The sequence below is a fragment of the Callorhinchus milii genome, unplaced genomic scaffold (assembly GCF_018977255.1).
Source record: "Callorhinchus milii isolate IMCB2004 unplaced genomic scaffold, IMCB_Cmil_1.0 Scaffold7, whole genome shotgun sequence".
In the NCBI taxonomy this organism is placed as follows: Eukaryota; Metazoa; Chordata; class Chondrichthyes; order Chimaeriformes; family Callorhinchidae; genus Callorhinchus; species Callorhinchus milii.
Genome location: NW_024704748.1, coordinates 21,613,866 through 21,632,612, shown reverse-complemented (window position 1 = coordinate 21,632,612; position 18,747 = coordinate 21,613,866). Strand labels below are relative to the sequence as shown.

Here is an 18,747-nt window from a genome sequence, read left to right as displayed (position 1 = left end):
AAGAGTTTACAACACAATAACAAAATTACATTTGTATAGCACCTTTCACATCGGGAGGACATCCCAAGGTGCTGGACAATCAGTGTTTTGGACCTGAGCTGAGGGTTGGGATCAGGGAGGGTTGAGGGCAGGTGGGGAAGGAGGGTGATCGAAGGCACGGTCGAACGAGGGTCTTGAGATGGGTCTTGAATGAGGCAAGTGAGGGGGCGAGGTGGAGGGACTGCAGGATGGAGTTCCAGAGAGTGGGTGGCTGAAGGCCCACCTGCCAATGGTGGGGCGGGCGAGGCAGGGGACATGAAGCAGAGTGGAGCCCGCTGAGCGGAGGGAGAGACCAGGTTGGTAAGGTGATAGGAGCTCGCAGAGGTAGGGAGAGCAAGGCTACGGAGGATTTTAAAGGTAAGGACCAAGATCTTTAACTGTATCCTCTGTGTGATGGGAAGCCAGTGCAGTTGGGCGAGGATAGTGTGATGGGGTAATGGAGCCTGGTGTGGGAGAGGACACGGGCTGCTGAGTTCTGGATGATCTGCAGCCTATGGAGGGAGGAGTTGGGGAGGCTGACAAGCAGGCAGTTTGCATAGTCAAACCTGGATGTTATGAATGCGTGTTTGGGCGTCTCGTCGGCCTGCACCGTGAGACAGTGGCGGAACCGGGCGATGTTGCGGAAGTGAGGGAAGGAAGAGCAGATCATGGCACAGATGTGGGGTAGAAAAGATAGTTGAGGGTTAAACAAAATGCCAAGCTTCCGGCCTGACTCAGTGAGGTGGAGTGTGCATCCTTGGATGGTGATGCTGTCAGCGCCTGAGGTGTCGAGACGCTGACGGGAGCCAATCAGTTTAAATTAACATGCTACTGAATTACTGTTATCAGAATCATTCACAGTATTGCTCTCTCCCTCTACTGTTATATAGTCACTCACAAGTATGGCTGTTGTGGCTGTTGTGGAGTCCTGTAGCTCAGTGGTTAGAGCACTCGCTTTGCAAGCGAGAGACCTGAGTTCAATTCCAGGCAGGGCGAAACCTTGGGCAAGTTTCCTTACTCCACACGCCTAATAATAATCCCTCCAAAAACCCAAAACAATAATAAATTGGTCATTTTCAATCTACGACTGTTTGTGGGACATTGCTGTGCGCAATTGGCTGCCGAGTTTGCCCACAAATATACAGTCAATTCACTTTACAGTGTGTTCTGTGAAGCGCTTTGGGACGTCCTCCCGACGTGAAAAGCGCTATATCAAATGCAAGGATTATTATTATTATTATTATTATATCAGAGTCACTCAAAGTATTTCTTATCACTATAATACAGAATATGTCATCGGATAGGAAGCCCTGTGTTGATTTCTTGAAACTTCATTCCAAGGGCACATACTGTTATTTATGGGCAATAATGGAATCTAGCATTCTCTGAACTTTATAATTAATGATCTTTTCATTACTCTTTGTAATGTAACTCCATTATGAGACTTGATGAAAATATTGCTATTTTAGCGATTGATGTTTGGTACATACCAATGTGTCCTGGAATGTTCAAGAACTAAATTTACAAATCAATTTATGGCAGAAGAGTTATATTAAGTAATGAGAGGCTGCGTGGAAGCCAAGTCAACTTTGGGAATGGGTCTACTATAGGAAAATTAACAGAGGGATGAGTGGAATGCTAAAGCAATCCCAATCACCAACTATATTATACTTCCCTGTTTATGAAAAACTTAATAATAAAGGTCACGACATGCAAATTAAACTCAACTGCTTTTTTATCAATACCATATGCCTACAAATCCAACAATTGATCAGTGGAAGTGTTGATGAAAAAAAGGATGCCCAGAATGCAGCAATGAGTCCCATGAACAATTCAATTACTATTTTAATATAGAAAATAAGCAGAAAGTTGAGTAGATGTTCCGTTTAATGAATTTTCCATTCATTTGTGTACCTTTTCTATGAGCTTGAGTACCCATTCCAAAGATGCAATTCCCCTAAATACTGAAATGTTTCTAAATATACATTTATTTTTGTTATCTCACATCTACAGGATGAATATTTCATGTTAATGCATAATGTAGCGTTCACTTGGCGAGATAGAATAATCAAAAGCATTATGTATTCTTCCTGTATTCTTGTATCTAAGGGGCAGCTTCCATTTAATACTGAAACATTTCTGAATATACAATACTTTATTTTTGTCATCTCACATCTAGAGGATTGATGCCTTATGTTTGTTGCATAATGTAGCATCCGTTTAGCAATATAAAATTCATAAGCACAACCAACTTCCTATGGGACACATCATTCTAATCTTTCCAGTAAAAGAAAAGTGTGTTTTAACATGACATTATACTGTACATTATTTTTTGTGTATTCAGATCAAGATAGTGCCCACACTTTTGTTTTAAAGCTATTGTAACCTATATACAAAAAAATTACAATCTTGCTTGCAATATATTTACCTTTCCGAAGCTCCCTTTTCCAATTGCACGTAGTATTTGAAAATGGTCAAAATTCACTGTAAAAAGATAAAACAAGAGTTGAGTGTTAGTAAAACATAGAGTTGCTTACTCTTCCAATGCTATTAAGATACTCTATTCACCAATTTGGAATGGGAAATTTAAATTACTGGCAAAGGTGAAGTTAATAAACTTATAGCTTAATATTCTGGCATATTTCCATTAAGATGATCATTTTACTGCTCACTTGCAGCACTAATATTCCAAGACCTCCAGATATTAAGGCTGAAATGATACCAGTGAGACACTCTGCTCCTGGGATCTTCCATTAGCTTACATTTCCTGAACATGCAGACTGCACCTGTGGCAGCAAGTATTAAATAAATATACCATATTTATGTAAACCTTGTCACTCAATTGGACACATTACGCTCATCAATATTACTCATTTTACATGAGGCAGTCCCGATGTAAATACCATTCTAATGTTTAATGTAGCAGGTTGAACTGTAGGAAAGAATTTGCTGGGTATTCTGTACTCATAGTTTAATTCATACAATAGTTTGAATTCAGCACTTAAATGTACAACAACATAAAAGTAAATAATAAAACAAAACTGCTTTAGAGTCTTTCATAACAGCAGTATGCCTCAAAGTACTTCACATGATTTACTGTAAAGTGCAGTGACTATAAATTTTGGAAGCTAATATGTAAAACAGCAGGCCAAATTTCTTTTAATTTAAATTAAAATTAAATTTTCTTTTAAGATGCTGAGAGGTTTGCATTTCTTTGTAACCTTGCATTTCTTCCAAAAAACATATTATATGTAGAAAACATTGCTGTTGAATGATCTACGACCAACATCAATAGACTATTAAATCTGGTCAGGGTTTGAAGCCCTTAAGGCATGAAAGTACATTAGGTTTGGCAGTTATAAGAGCATTCAGCAAAGTTGTAATTCAGTCCACTTAATTAGTCTTTTACATCAGTTATTTATTTTTACTGCAGTACAGGCAAATAGGAATGATTTTTATATCCTACTGTTGTGTTTAAGAATAGTGAAGCTCTGCACGCACATACCTTGAAGAAGCAGAGCTTCATTAACTGCAACAAAATATATAATAAATTCACTTTACAGTATATTCTGTGAAGCACTTTGAGATGTCTCGAAGACATGACAAGGATTATTATTATTATTATTATTATGTGAATGCTGGTAACAGCAATTGCACAGGTAACAGTGAAAGAAAGCAAGATATTAATAATAATAATTATAACAATCCTTGCATTTGATATAGTACCTTATCACAGCCTTTGATATAGTACCTTATCACAGCCTCGAGGCATCATGTAGTGTAGTGTGTGTTTTGTAGGTGAAATTCAGCAGCCAATTGCGCACAACAGTGTTCCACAAACAGTCGTGGATTGAATGACCAAATTATTATTATTATTTTGGAGTCCTGCAGCATATTGGTTAGAGCGCTTCGCAAGCGAGAGGACCCAGGTTTGACTTGTACATGTATTGCGGCTTTCATGAGAAAGGAAAAGCACTGAAAGAGAAAATATAAAAGAAGCCTACTCCTTAGTCAAGCAAACTAATCACCCATGATCATGCCAACCTTCTCAAGAGAATTGGCACAAATATCACTGATTCCTAAGTTTCCCTGTAGTGAAGGAAACCCAGGCATGTTCTGTAAAGTCATAAGTAGCCTCAATAATAGCAATGAAGACCATCTGTTAAGACAGCCTAACAAATTTATTCAAGAACTGTAGGATGGGAGAGGGGCAAATAATCCTATATATACGGTCCAAGTGAGCTCATTACCATCTACTACAGGTCAGACAAATAGAACTGCTACAGCAAGTTGTCAAGTCCCAATTACTTCTGTGCTTTTTATTCAGTAATATTATAGAATGGTGTGTAAGCAACTTTCACGGCGTGAAGTGATGGTTGCTTCCTGAACTTGCTAAAGTAGGTCAAGTCCTGCATATTTTTAAATAACTGTGTGCAGCAGAGTTCCACTGAGGCTCTGTCATGGCTTTAATCCAGTACATATCCTGATCCCTTTCTGTTGCTAAAATCAAATGAAGTGCTGAGCAAAGATGGTTCTAAACTAAATCAGTTTATTGAGACAAAAGAAAAGCAAATTCATCACTTAGTAGAATCCAGGCCACTTCCATGCTGCAGTCCGGTCCAATCATGCTGCATACAAACCCATTGTACATAATTTGTCCTGTGTCAGCAAGTTCCAAACTGAAATAGTTAAAAGCCATGTGGGATTAAATAAATATGTTTTATACGCAACACATCTGACATTTCTGGCAGGAATCCTATTTTGTTACCAAAGCCAGAGATTCATGTATCTACAATTATCTTCTGGCCTCAAACTATCACGTCATTCTTGCTAATAATCATGAAATAACCTCTCCAAGGCACTACCCCCTCCCCCGGCGAAGGGTGCAATATAAATATGAATTGTTGTTGTTGCAATCAAAGAGTGAAAATAGCGACATACCAGCCCAGAGCCTGCCTAACAAGGAAACAACAAGCCATGAGAAACGTTTGGAAAATAGAAAACAGAAAGTGTCTTAAGGGCCGTCACCAGTGAAGTAAAGGCAGGAAGCAGTAAATTTCACCAGGTTTGTTCAGGTTCCCTTGTTTGTATTATTCATCGATGATATAGAGAAGGGCAGTGCAAAATCTCATAATTTGTTGATGATATCAAACTAAGTGGCTCAATGATAAATATAAGTGGCATTTATGGGATTTAATATAAGATGAAACATTAACTAGATGGGCTACAGGAAAGTGAAAGGAATTTATTATGGCTAAATGGAAGGTAATAAATATCAGAATATAATATGTATTCAGACTGAAAGGGGTATTCATCAGTAAAGAGGAATAATAGGATTAAGGTAGACTACAGACCATTAACTGAACATTTGTTGTCAAGCTTACCTCACCTGAACCATGCTTTTTTTAGATTGTACTGTTTTTGGAGAGAGATTCTCATGTATCACGTACCATATATATAATACCATGTCAGACATTGGAAACTGGAAGGAGGCTCTATTTGGACTTTTTAATTAAGAACTCATACAAAATTGCCCCTTGTGTGTGCTAACATACTGAATCTAAAGTCCTCTTAATGTAAATAGTTTAACAAGTTAACAATTGAATCTTTAAGCAATACCCTTAATACTGTAGCTTAACAGTCCACATAAGGACTGTACAAGTGAAGTAGCTTCAGTTGATCTCTTAGTTATAATCTCAATGCATCAAGGGGGATAGTACTGTATTATTTTGCAGCAATGAATTCTTTCTCACCTCCTCTAACACAAGCTAGCTCTGTTTTTTCTGAGTGAAAGGTACTGAAATGAAGTGTATCTGACAGGCAAATAAATACTAGTTCACAATATCAAAACAAATTAGGAGTTTAACTAGCATTGAAGGATTTGAACTAGTTCTTCCCACACATATAGGATGATATAAACACAGACACATTTTCTTTCAATTAGGGATCTAGAAACTAGAACGGCTGATCCTAGTTAGACCAGACTGAAGGATCTTCATCTGCATTCCCCCATTGACCCGTGGCTCAGGTCCCATAATCAAGCTTCTGTCAGCTCATGTTCCATCTGTCACGCCCAGACCTCTTTCACCACCTCTTTGTTCCATCTGCCTGAATGTTTCTCTCACCTAAAACTGACAATCAATTAGAGTTGCCGCCTTCTGAAAATCCTGGGTGAGGATTCTTCCTGCATCTGGTGGGTTTGATTTTTAAAAAATATAAAATAAAACGCAGCACCCTCAAATATTTGCAAATTTAAGACGTATTCCTCTTTTGTTCTACTTTCTCTGTTGCTTGGATTCTTCATCTTATTTATTTTTCTGGACTTGGTCTCCAAACCGTCTGATGACTGCAGTTTGAAAGTACCGACTCTCGATTAGTTCATCCTCGATGGGCTAAGAGTCTCAATCACAAATCAGTCAACACCAGGAGGCAATTTGAGAATCTGCTGCAAAGATCAAGTATATAGGAGGATTGTAAACTGGAGATTTTTTAAGCTTTATTAGACAAGCTCTTCAGTCTTCGCCATTGACAGTAGGGCAGTCAGCATCTCTCCCCCAGACTCAGGAACTCTAACCCTCTAACCTGTGATGGGAGAATGGTCAGGTGGACATTCTGAAAGGCTGAAATCAAATAAGCCGAAGGGCTTTCTTCATCCGAACTAATCTTGTGACTAACCAGGAGTGACTAACTGGAGTTGACGCCATGGCTGGCCAAAACATCACTAGCAGAAGTGGATGATTCATAGGTGACTTGGCTACTTCACATCTTACCCAAGTGTAAGTATATGTCATACAAGATTGGTGATCCTAGCATATTCTTTTTCTAACACAAGTACTTTAAAAAAGTACTATGCAGGATTGTGGAAGTTCTTAAATTCAGCCCTAATTCATAGCTTGACACTGTGATGAGAAGACATTGGTGTGAGTATTCTGGAAGGTTAAGATCAAATGGGTCTAAGGGCCTTCTTCATCCAAACCAATCTTGTGATTGTGAGTTTGTGGGACATTGCTACATTTTTATTTCATAGTTTGTTACTTAAGTGAACCAATGATTTTTCACTTAATATGCATGCATCAGCAACACAAGAGAATAGTAAAAACATTACTCTGTACAGTATTTAATAAGCTAAGAAATAATTCAGAATCAATTAGATAAGGAAGGTAATAAAAAGGAAACTATAAAGGCAGACACACTCGGGCTAATTTGGTCTTTTTAATTGGGATATTAGTTAATTTAAGATTTATATTAAAATAGAGATTATGTAAATAATATCCAAATTAAATTAAATGTCACACAGATTCCCAATCAAAATATTTTAAGTTGCAATAGCCAAGATACAGTATAAATCACAGCATTAACAGAATTGGTCATAGTTCCCAAGGCACAAATCACCTTGTGCCACAGCCATAGTTTGTGGAAATGTTTGCCTGATCTAAACCATTTCTACTCTCACAATGTTCGCTTAGAAAAATCACAATGTTCGCTTAGAAAAAAAACTTCTTGCCCTAAACACAGTACATTCTCATTTGAGGCTGTCAAATATAAAATTGCTATTATATGTAAGGTACTGAAGTAAATGTCAGAAAAGTCAATTCATAAACAAAAAAAAGAGCAAAAGGCTAAAAAAATAAACCCTCCTGCAAAAGAGCAGATTTATTGAGGTCGAAAATCCAATATTCCCCAAAGGCTTCGAAAAAGATTTGTACATATTGAATTTTACAGGTGATGAGATGTGTCACACTCAGGCCTGAACTCCCCACCAATGTGTTGAGAAGGAGATTGCATCAGAGTACAGCTCTTGAGGACTGGCTTTACACAGGTCGTGTTGCCTGCAGGTTTCAGTATTTAGGAATTCCGTTAAAACCTTTTTGTAAATGTTGCATTTTTTTTTACCTCAGTGTCTATCCACCATATTCCGCAGACAATGTGCCAGCCAATTTGTGCAAGCCGTGAAATGAATTACCATTTTTTTTATTTGGGGGGATTGCCAACCAAGAAACTCCCTTCTCTTTTGAGTAAGTGCCATGGAATATTTAACGTCCACCTGAACAGGTAGGCAACCTGCCTTGTCTGACCTTGTGTATGTAAAATTAACCCAAGGAAATTGAAGTAATAATAATTGCACAGAAAAAAAAGTGGCTGAGCCTAAAATATATTTAATATTCATTGAAATTCTTAGTCCATTACCCATCCAAGTAGCTGTAACTTGGCTTCTTTTCACATTGTGCCTTTATTCAAATACTGAGTTTTTGAGCAAGCTTAGTACTTAGATCACCATTGTGCAAGCTGCTGTTCTGCCAAAATCATTTAATTTGTGCTCCAATGTTCCCATACCCAACTGGAATACTCCTCTGAGAGATTGCTTCTAAAATATTTAAATTTCTCTTTTCATGGAGTTGAAAATACCTTTGTAGGATCACTGCTAATTTGGAACTTGACCTCAATATGTTGATTGATGGCCATTTCAGTAATAAAGTACAATGTCTATGCATCTTCTCTACAAAATAGTGGACTTACAGAATTAGTCTTTGGTGTAAATCACAATTAGTTATTGAAGATTAATGGCAGAAAAAGGGTTCTGTTGTCTCAGAGCTTTTGAGAGTTTGATTGCTTACTATCTCAAATCTTTTAATAACAGACCAATAATATAAGCAAAATTGCCAAGCCATAGCTTCACTTTCAAGTTACTTAATGATGCTATACATTTGGCATTCAACAATTTTCAAAGCCACAATTTCTGCTACCAAATGAGATGAAAATTGATGGATTATTTAGTTTCTTTCACTTTCTACCAAGAATACATAGAGATAGGATTATAGCATTACATAGAACATTCGAGCTTTACAGAAATAGGCCATTTGGCCCAACTAGTTCTACACTAGTATCTATACTCCACTTGAACTTCCACCTCATAATTCGCTCTCCCATATCCCTTTTGGAAAGCATCAACCTACCCTCCCATATCCCTCTTGGGTAAGTTGATACCTTCTGCTTCTATGACCAACTTCTGCCAGTGATTTATACATTCTCACGACTCTGTGTAAAGACATTCCTCTTAAAACCCCCATTTAGACCCACTATTAGCAATCTTATATTTATGGCCCTTTGTTTGGACTCACCGACAAATGGAAACAGCTATTAACATTCACCTTATTGATTCTTGCAAATATTTTAAACACCTCTGTCAGGTCCCCAGTGCATATAATCTTCAGTATAAGTAGGAAGCCTGTCATGTCTTAAATATTGATTAAATTTATATGTGTGATATGAAGTTGCCAACAGACACTGAATAAGTTAATCAATTTAAACATCAACTGAGATTGTTTGGCAACATTTAAGACATAAATCAGAAGGTAATTAAAGTGTTGGCTGAAATTAACAATGAAAAAAATAAGACTGCAAACAGAAACACTTGAATTAGGCACAAAGCATCTATAATTTCAGTAGCACACATTTGGGAAACATTAATATGAGAAGCAGGAAAAAATCAATATAGTAGTAAATAATTATCATTGAACAGACGCATTTAGGCCCTTCCAATAGTTTAATTGGTAAAGACAGAGTGAGACTGAGCCATGCAGACCTGGTGTGAGCTGAGTTAGTTGATCTCAGCCAGGGGAGCAAGAGAAGTGCTACAATTACCCTCAAACACCTCTATTGATCGCAGATTTAAAGAATACGCAGTGCTCTATACACGTTTCTTCCTTTAAGCCTGACATTGCGTAATACAAGTGTATATCATACATGGGGCAAGTGTCTGACTACATATCAATCCTTTTCTAGTCATATTCCCCTGGGTTTGAAGGAGGCAAAATGTGTCAAGGCTCACTCTCTTCTGATAGGTATCCAGGTACTCTTGCTAGATTCTATGGAAATTATGCAAGAAATGTTTGATGTCTGTGGGCATTGTACCTATAGTTTAACATATCTCTTGAACAAAACCGTATTTTCGACCAAGAAGGAAAAGGGAACTTTAACAGGAATCAGGATAGTTCCACTGAGGGGCCACTGAGTAAAGAGCACAGTATGAGGAGGACAAGGTTGTCACTGAACTACAATACCAAGCAGAGCACCTGAGGATTGACCTACTATGCAACAAAATCCCAGAGAAAATGAAAATGAATCAGTTTTGGTGGTCATACGAAAAGCTTTCCTCCAGTGAGTTAAACATCAGCTAATATAGCAAACAGTATTGTAAAACAAGGCTTTTGGATGAAATATTCCAATACAGCTGTGGTTTGAACAGAATTAATGAAATCAAAAACTGCAAATTACAGCTGTGACGTACAAGCGAATCGAAGGATGCTGCTACTTAGAATTATAAATTGCTGCTTTTGATTATAATCTGTATTTAATTGGAGACAAAATGTCAGATTTAATCAGAATCACCATTTACCATTCTTTTGTACAAACAGACACCAAATATTGATCACCTGTTCAAATGAATGAGGCTGGCCAACACAAAATATTGATTTTAAAAGGGAAAACAGTTTCAAAATGATTCCAAAGCTTTTAAATTGGATTGTGGAAGGAAGTCAGAATTTCACATGTGAATCAACACCTCTCTATAACAACTAGCACAGCTCATTGACAACCTTGTCCTCCTCATACTGTGCTTCTTCATTCAGCGGCAAAGAACTGGCCCTAGCCCTGTCCACTATTGGTGATCCTCCTATAATAATATCATGTATATTTCATCAATGAGTTGATTGCTAGTGAAGCAACACAAGACGACTGAATCTTTGACACTAGCAGCTTCTACCTATACAACATATCAATTAGCTAATATGAGATATTAAATCATGATTTCTGACAGTAACTGAAAGTGTGCCATTAACAATCTATAGCAGCTCTGCTCTGAAAGTAGATGACGTTGAATCAACATTCCCACAAGTCAGTGTGGCATCCTCAGGAGTCATAATGTGTGATCCCTATTTAGCAAATCCAGCTCTAACACCCCATTCTCATCGCTGCAAGTACTTACTGCGAAGCACTCTGAAATGTGTCAACATTATAAGCATTATAAAAATGCACTCTTTCTCACTCGATCAAACTACCGATACTTTACAGATGTAATATGCCTGCCCCAGGTCACTGAATGACCTGAACCCCTTTCTGGAATCAGAGTTTGTCTAGTTTGGTGCAACAGGTACCCAGGAAGGGGGATAGAGGGAAGGACATTTGACGCATTTAAAAGGCAGCTTGATGTGGTGATGTGGAGACGGTAAAGTGGGTGTACTGGAGATGAGATTGGCTGGGCCGAAGGGCCTTCTTCATCCACACCAATCATGTGATCTTGTGATTTGGCTTTGAGATAAATTGACTAATATTGGCCACATCTTATCACAGAGTTTGACAGAATGTGACTGCAACTACTTGTGCCTGGTTCCATTTATTGCTACGAATTTGCCATATTCAAGGACTGACATCAGTGCTATCTGAGCAAGACTAAGGTGTCTTTGAAGACACAAATCGGTCGTAAATGGAAAGAGGCAGATCATATTACATAATTGCGAACATTACAGAATCCACTACGCTTAAATTAGGATGGGATTAAATTTTAACCAAATCATCCTCACATTTGTGACATGCATAGGATGCACAAGAGGGCAACAAATAACCAGTATATTTCCAATCATGGGAGATAATTTTATTCTTTTGCCTTTCATTCAGCAGAAAATATTCTTCTTCGACAGGGCACAAAAATATAGATACACGAGACATTTGTTGGCCAGTAAACAACTAAGGAGTTCAAATAGATGCTCTTATCCATGATTGTAAAGTTCAAGCAGTTTTTGTTCATATAACAGTATTTTGTTATGGCACTACTGACATGAATAACAACAACAATAACAACAACTGCATTTATATAGCGCCCTTTAGGCGGGGTAGCTCCCCAGAGCGCTTGACAGTGGCGGAGTCTGACCCCGAGTTAGTGGGAATAATTTACAGTATGGATTTATATCCTTCCCAGGTACATATTTTTATGAGACATGATTTGCATCTTTTTATTCTGGTTAATTTCTTACAAAGGTGATCAGTACATCAATAGATCAGTGCATCAATGCAACAAACTAATAGCTAGAATTCAGGCATTGAGAGAGGACTTTTCCTTACAAATTGTTTGAATGGGTAACTGGAAAAAACATGTCCTGCATTTGTTTGAATTATATTTCAGTATTTCACTGGCAAAGTGGTTAAAAGATTATAGTTTCATGTGATAGGAGGAAGTGATGGCCTCCAAGGAAGTCATGCCCTCTGCATTCCAATAATACATATTGATTCGTTGTTAATCGTAAATTAACTTATACTGAAATCTAAAACTATTCTAACAAAGATTATAATCAGATCACCACATAATGTAAATCAACACTAAATTTTAAAGTAAATCTAAATCTAATTTTGGATCCATTACTATTATTTTCATAGATTCTATTACTGATATTTCACAATGTGAAATTGAAGACAAAAAATTATCTTGGTAGCATCATCACAAAAATGGTTTGTGCTCTAGTGATGTAGGTATAAGGAAAGAGCAGCTATGGAGGATATTTAACCCAAAGAATAATAGCATATGACAGCTATACTTTTTTTCAGTATATTATTGGAAAACACTGTAGTGTATTGTCATTGAAGGAATAATTTCTTCATAGAAGCAAACAATTGGTACACATGGTCACAAAAGATCCTAAACACACATTATGAAAATAGGTGACTTACAATCATGTGAATTGAATGGTCTTTGGTGAAAAAAAATCACACTGAAAATTCATTCAAAATTATCTGGTTATCTTCTGGCAATATTATCGCAGCTTGGCTAAGTAGCCCTCTCGCCTCTGGGTGAGAAGGTTGTGGTTTGAAGCTGCATGTTGGGACTTGGAATCACATTGTCTAAGGTGACCCTCCAATGCAGTGCTCGGGGTGTGCTGCATTGTCAGAGGTGCCATCCTTCAAATGGGATGTTAAACTGCCTGTTCAGGTGGATGTTAAAGATCCCATGGCACTATTCAAAAAGAGAAGGAGGTCTCCCCCAGTGTCCTCGCCAGCAATCTCCCCCACCCCAAATAAAATTGGTCACTGACTCCATGGCTGTTTGTGGGACATTGCTGTGAGCAAGCTGGCTGCATGTTTCAGCCACAAAATACACAGTCACTCCAGTTACATGATAAGGTGCAATATCAAATGTAAGGATTATTATAATTCAGAAGTGCCAAGATGCTCTCAGGATTACAGTGCCAGAGGATACCAAAAAATTAAATGCCATAACTAAATTGTGAAATCCAAATAAGCTAGGCTCAGATGCTCTTTTGTAGCTCTCAGTATTAATGTACAGAGGGCAGCCCCATTATAACATGCCTTGCTATGAACTTGCATGTTGGGTGACTCATTATAATATAAGTTATTACCTGCAGACAAAACATCTTGTTGTGCTTCAAATCCCTGTGTCGTACCTCAAATCCCTTTGTCACGATGACATGATATGAAATGCAAATACATGATTTGAAGTGTATTGTGCCATTGATGCAATAAATCTCATGATCAACCGACTGGCTTTCTGCACACAATTGCAATGATATCACCAGTCATGTGGTTGGTGAGATCACAACCCACAAGTACTGAGTCCTCTTGAGCATAATCATTTTATTTGTTATAGTTATAGAACCACCTACCGCTGTGCTGCAATAATCTATTTTATATTTGAGACGTTTCGAACCATTAAGGCAAAATGCAAGTATTCTATAACACCTTCCGAAACACAAACATCCACAATGACTGTATTCATTTCTTAATAAAAAATGATCTGGGATCTCATTGTTTATATAGACTTGTAGATATTTTCCAGAAACGTGTTAAATTATTAATTCTGATTTTTTTTCAATGAAGATCTAAGACAATCTAATGTAGTTTGCCAGTTATTTTAAATTGGCACAGGCACTTCTTGACTGAAGTGCAGTTATGAGGTGGATGACATGCAACCTCAGGCAAAAATCTTTTTTATAATGCTTTCCAAGTTGTGTAAACTTCTAGGAATGTAGGTCAAAGCTAATGTTACTGCTAAATGCAAGAACAACTGCTCCAAAGCAGCTTCCCCATGTGCATTAGATAATATTTTAGCAAAAGAACAACTGCCCACTTATTTTACCATTACTTCAGTGTTTGCCCCCAAGTTACTGTGAACATTGTGAAAGAACAGTTAAGAAGATCATCTTCCCTAGAAAATCTTCCCTAGTTTTGAAGACTATTTGCAATCGGGTCACATTCATACTTGACTGACCCAATGTAAACAGAATGTAGTTCCCTTTTGAAAGCTAATATGGATTCTGCCTCACAGCAGGGCATTCCGTATCCCAACGACTTCTGAAATGAGGATAAGTTGCATATGTAGTTGTATATTCACTGACGTTCACAATTGTTCTGTTGGAACATAATGTGAATAATGTGTCCTGTTTGAAAAATGAAACATGCTTATAGTCAAAGTATTGTGAGTAAATCACAGTAAACATCATTGATTCCTTCCAAAGAAATGGTGCAGGCACTTCCCGACTGAAGTGCTATAAGCTTTCAGTAGATCCACAAAAAATGAACACAAGGAATAAGCTAAGCAGTGACCCAATAAAACAGCCTCACATCCAGATGGTTATGGCTTTGAAACCCTTGGGCTATCTGTCAGTTGAGCTTGCTACCACTTCTTGAAACAACTTTGCTAGATTTTCACCATGCTTCCACAATGACATGCCTTTCTATGTTAGGATTCTCCATTGGAAGGGAAAATGAGGAGAACTGTTATAATAATAATAATAATAATCTTTGCATTTGATATAGCGCCTTATCATATCTTCCAGACGTCTCAAAACGCTTCACAGAATATACTATAAAGTGAATTGACTGAACGTTTTGTGGGCGAAATCGCGGCAATGAATTATGCACAGCAATGTCCCACAAACAGTCGTGGATTAAGTGACCAAATTATTATTATTATTTTGAAGATATTATTACCCCCAGGTAAACAGAGGCATGTGGAGTAAAGAAACATGCCCAACTTTTCACCTTGCCGGGAATCAAACTCATAGGAAGCTCACCTCCCTTTTGTTGGAATTCCAGTCATCCACTGTTACATTTCAGTAAAAGTGACTGCCAGGAAGAAGGACATCATCCTGGTAATATGACCAAATAATAATTCCCGACTAATTAATAATTGTCGCTTTTTGCCACAAAATATACAGTCAATTCACTTTACAGTATGTTCTGGGAAGCGCTTTGAGACGTCTCAAAGACGTAATAAGGCACGATATCAAATGCAAGGATTATTATTATTATACGTGAGAGGGGTAAACTGCATTAATGATAATAATAATAATTTTATGAACAACAAAAATAAACTGTGAGAAATGTCTACAAAACTTCCATGGAAGGGAAAGGCTTGACATGTTGAAAAATCCCATCATTGAAATTATTTGAAAAGCAGAAAAAACATACACAAACATGCAAAAGTCGTTGCAAATATAGATGTGTTGATGTGAAGCAGCAGCAACGAAACAAGGTGAATCCAGCGCGAATACAATGAGAACAGCTGTCTCTCAGAATCAACATAGGTTGTGGCTCCTTTTGCCAGTTTGCCAAAAGGAAAACAGTGACCTTCTGGGGCCTTTGAGAATATAGGGAGAATCAATTGCTACTAAAATGTCACCATTTAAAGTTTCGGGCTCTATTCTTGTGCATCATCTTCCTCTCCCTACTCCACAATGGTATATACACTAAAGCCACTACGCCCACTCTGTCATCCAGAAAACTCCTCTGGTACTTATCCAAGAAGCACTGTGTAAACTGATGGATATTGATAGCACGGTGGTTACTGTCTTACAATGGTGACATTCAACATACTAATCTACGATTATCACAACACAGCACCCAGGGGAGTGTGACTAGAAAATGATTGACATAGTCAAGGCCTAGGATGTATTAGATACACCTGTTCGAGCCACAGAGGAAGCAACGACTATAGAGCACCGTATTTTACATTTATGTTTAAATCTATGATCAATATTATGTGAAAGTAGAATTTTAAAAAGCATAATTACATGTATAAAATACGTGGCTCCTTTCCAAACATTATGGGAATGGTAGGAATCAACAGCAGCAGATTTATGCCATTTGTATGCCTGTTGTAACCTCCTAAGTCAATAATCTCCTTGTGAATTTGCCTTCAGTGCTTTTGTGTGTAAATGAAGGTGTAGCTTCTGTACTAGAACTTTGTGCTATTGTTTCAATCATAATCTATATGCCACATGGAATTATCAGAAGTACAGTTTTGCCTTTGCAGGTGCAGTTTTGTGTATATGAAAGTGAGAGAGAGATGTAGCTTTCTATGTTTCATTGTCTTATTGGTAAATGCATTCCACAAGATCTCTTCCCCCGTCTCCTGCTCTCCACCCCTCCCAGCCCCATAAAAAAAACTAATGATGAGCTTGAGAAGGGGTTCCCAAACTTTCTGGGTTCAAGTCCCCCCATGACATTAGGCAGTAATGCCTGAGGACCCCCACACAATAAATCCCTAGAAATTGAGTACCACACTTTAATTGCTAACAACATTTTAAAAGTTTTAAAAGAGAATGAATAAAAAGTAACATTTTACAATGTTAATGTAGATATCATACAAAATCTGGGTTCTGCATGCTTACTGACATGGGTATGCCTGGTAATCTCTGTCATGTGGAGGCATATCGTGATTAATTTCTGTCATTGACAATCGCATGTCACTCGCATATTAATCACATTAAGTTCAACAAGTAACATGCTTAAAGTGGCTTTACTGAGAGTAAATACAAAAATACGTAGATAAGCTTTGTGGAGCTGAAAGTACATTCAAAATAACTCCAAACACCTAACAACAATAGCGCTAGGCATCTCTCGCGGAAACCATCTGATCCACAGACCCCAGTTTAGGATCTTCAGAGCCAGGCAACTTAGAAAGAGCATAAGAAAGAGCACAACTCAGAAAGTTTTGCACAGCAAAAAGGTGGTTTAATCCTGCTTGTTCTATTCCAATTAGAGAATATCAGCACTCCACTATCACACCATGCTCTCGGTTGATAAAAGTACTCTCAAGAAGTGCCACATGTACCAAAGATGAGAACATTTCATGTCAATGGGAGGCAAGGTAAGATGCAAGCTGCAACCAGGCTGGTTTCTGCTATGCCACTCAGAATTCCAAGAAAAGTAAAAATTATAATGAGCAATAAAATTTGTCCTTTCAGTCAGCATTACTAAATGTTTTATGTTAAGTACTTTCAGAAACAATACAGGTCATTAAGAAAGAAATATTTACTGATTTCAGTTAAAAATAAACCCAGATTTAGTCATTAAGTTTATAATTCTAACGGTATCAAAATGAGACTTTTCATTTAAAATCTCATTGTTCATTGTATGGAAGTAATGGTAAAGCTATTTCTTCATTCACCGTCTGTCATTGACAATGTCACGTCATGGGACTTGCAATTCTATAAATATCCAGTGTTACAGACAAGAGTGGCATAGGTAAACACTGTACATTTTTTTAGGCAAGTTTTAAATGGCCACCTGAATAAGGCGGCAGCAATAGATGTCAATTGTCACTTCATTGTCATTCAGTGGAAGCCGGTTATCAACTGGGTCAGCATATTCTGGGAGCAAATTATCTTAGACTCAAACTGTCATTGAGTTTCGACAATTGCACCTTAAGATTCCAGCTAAGAATGAATCACAAAAATTGAACAAAAGTACAGGCACTATATCTCAGTTAATTTAAACTAGAGAAAGCCAATTGAATGCCAGAGCAGTCATTTTTGTGACTAACAATGGAATCTCAATTTCTGCATTATGATAGCCAAGCAGTCGCTAATTAGGTACTGCACAGACTAACATTGTGACATTGCTTTCTTATACTGTTCTAATAACACAGTTATACATCATTCCCAACACTCAGGGCAGATTCTGCTGCGTCACTGTGATCTTTTTATCTTCCCCAAATCCTTCCCCATCTTGTTCAATGAATACAATTAATAAGGGCCATTTTTGTCTTGTGTACTTGCCTTGAAATTGCCCACCAATGCCATCTTACAAAAACAGTATATTTCAATTTGGTAAGATATTTTTCAGACCAATACCAGCATCAACATTGTGATATAAGTCTTAGAATCACTAAGGTGAGAGTCCAATGCAGTGCTATGAGTGTGTTGAATTGTTGGAGGTGCCATCCTTCAGGTGAGACATTAAAACAAGGTCCCGCCTGCCTGTTCAGGTGGACGTTAAAGATCTCATGGCCCAATTCAAAAAGAGAAGGCCGTTTCTCTGGTGTTATGGCCAACAATCCCTCCAAATAAAATTGTTCACTCGCTTCATGGCTGTTTGTGGAACATGTTAACAATCTCAATGTTAAAAGTAAAATTAATTGTTTGAGAATATAGCAATTAAAAAAGATATTCAGCCCATCCAGCTTCTCCTATCATCCATATCCTGTGCTTTTTTTAATCTTAAACCCATATTGTGCTGCTCCATCCTGAAATAGGGACTTGTTCCAATTTCCTATTGAATGTTTCAACTAAATTGGTATTTATCATAACAATGGCATAAATGCACATCAGTGCATACAAGTGGCACTAAGTAGATTATCTAAGAATAGATACTGTATTCTTTATATAAAGTTTAATCAACTTATAATCATAACCACTGGTTGCCCAAACTTGGATTTAC

The 18,747-nt window shown here is 37.6% G+C and overlaps 1 protein-coding gene across 4 annotated transcripts in view; it reads right to left on the bottom strand.

The window, feature by feature from the left end:
* Positions 1–18,747, bottom strand: part of LOC103180419 (serine/threonine-protein kinase 32C) — an 80,450-nt gene that overhangs the window by 42,401 nt on the left and 19,302 nt on the right. For all 4 annotated transcript variants that reach the window (XM_042337076.1, XM_042337077.1, XM_042337078.1 and 1 more), the window contains exon 2: positions 2,447–2,502. In XM_042337076.1, coding sequence (XP_042193010.1) covers positions 2,447–2,502 — 56 coding nt within the window. The remainder of the gene's footprint in view (positions 1–2,446; positions 2,503–18,747) is intronic.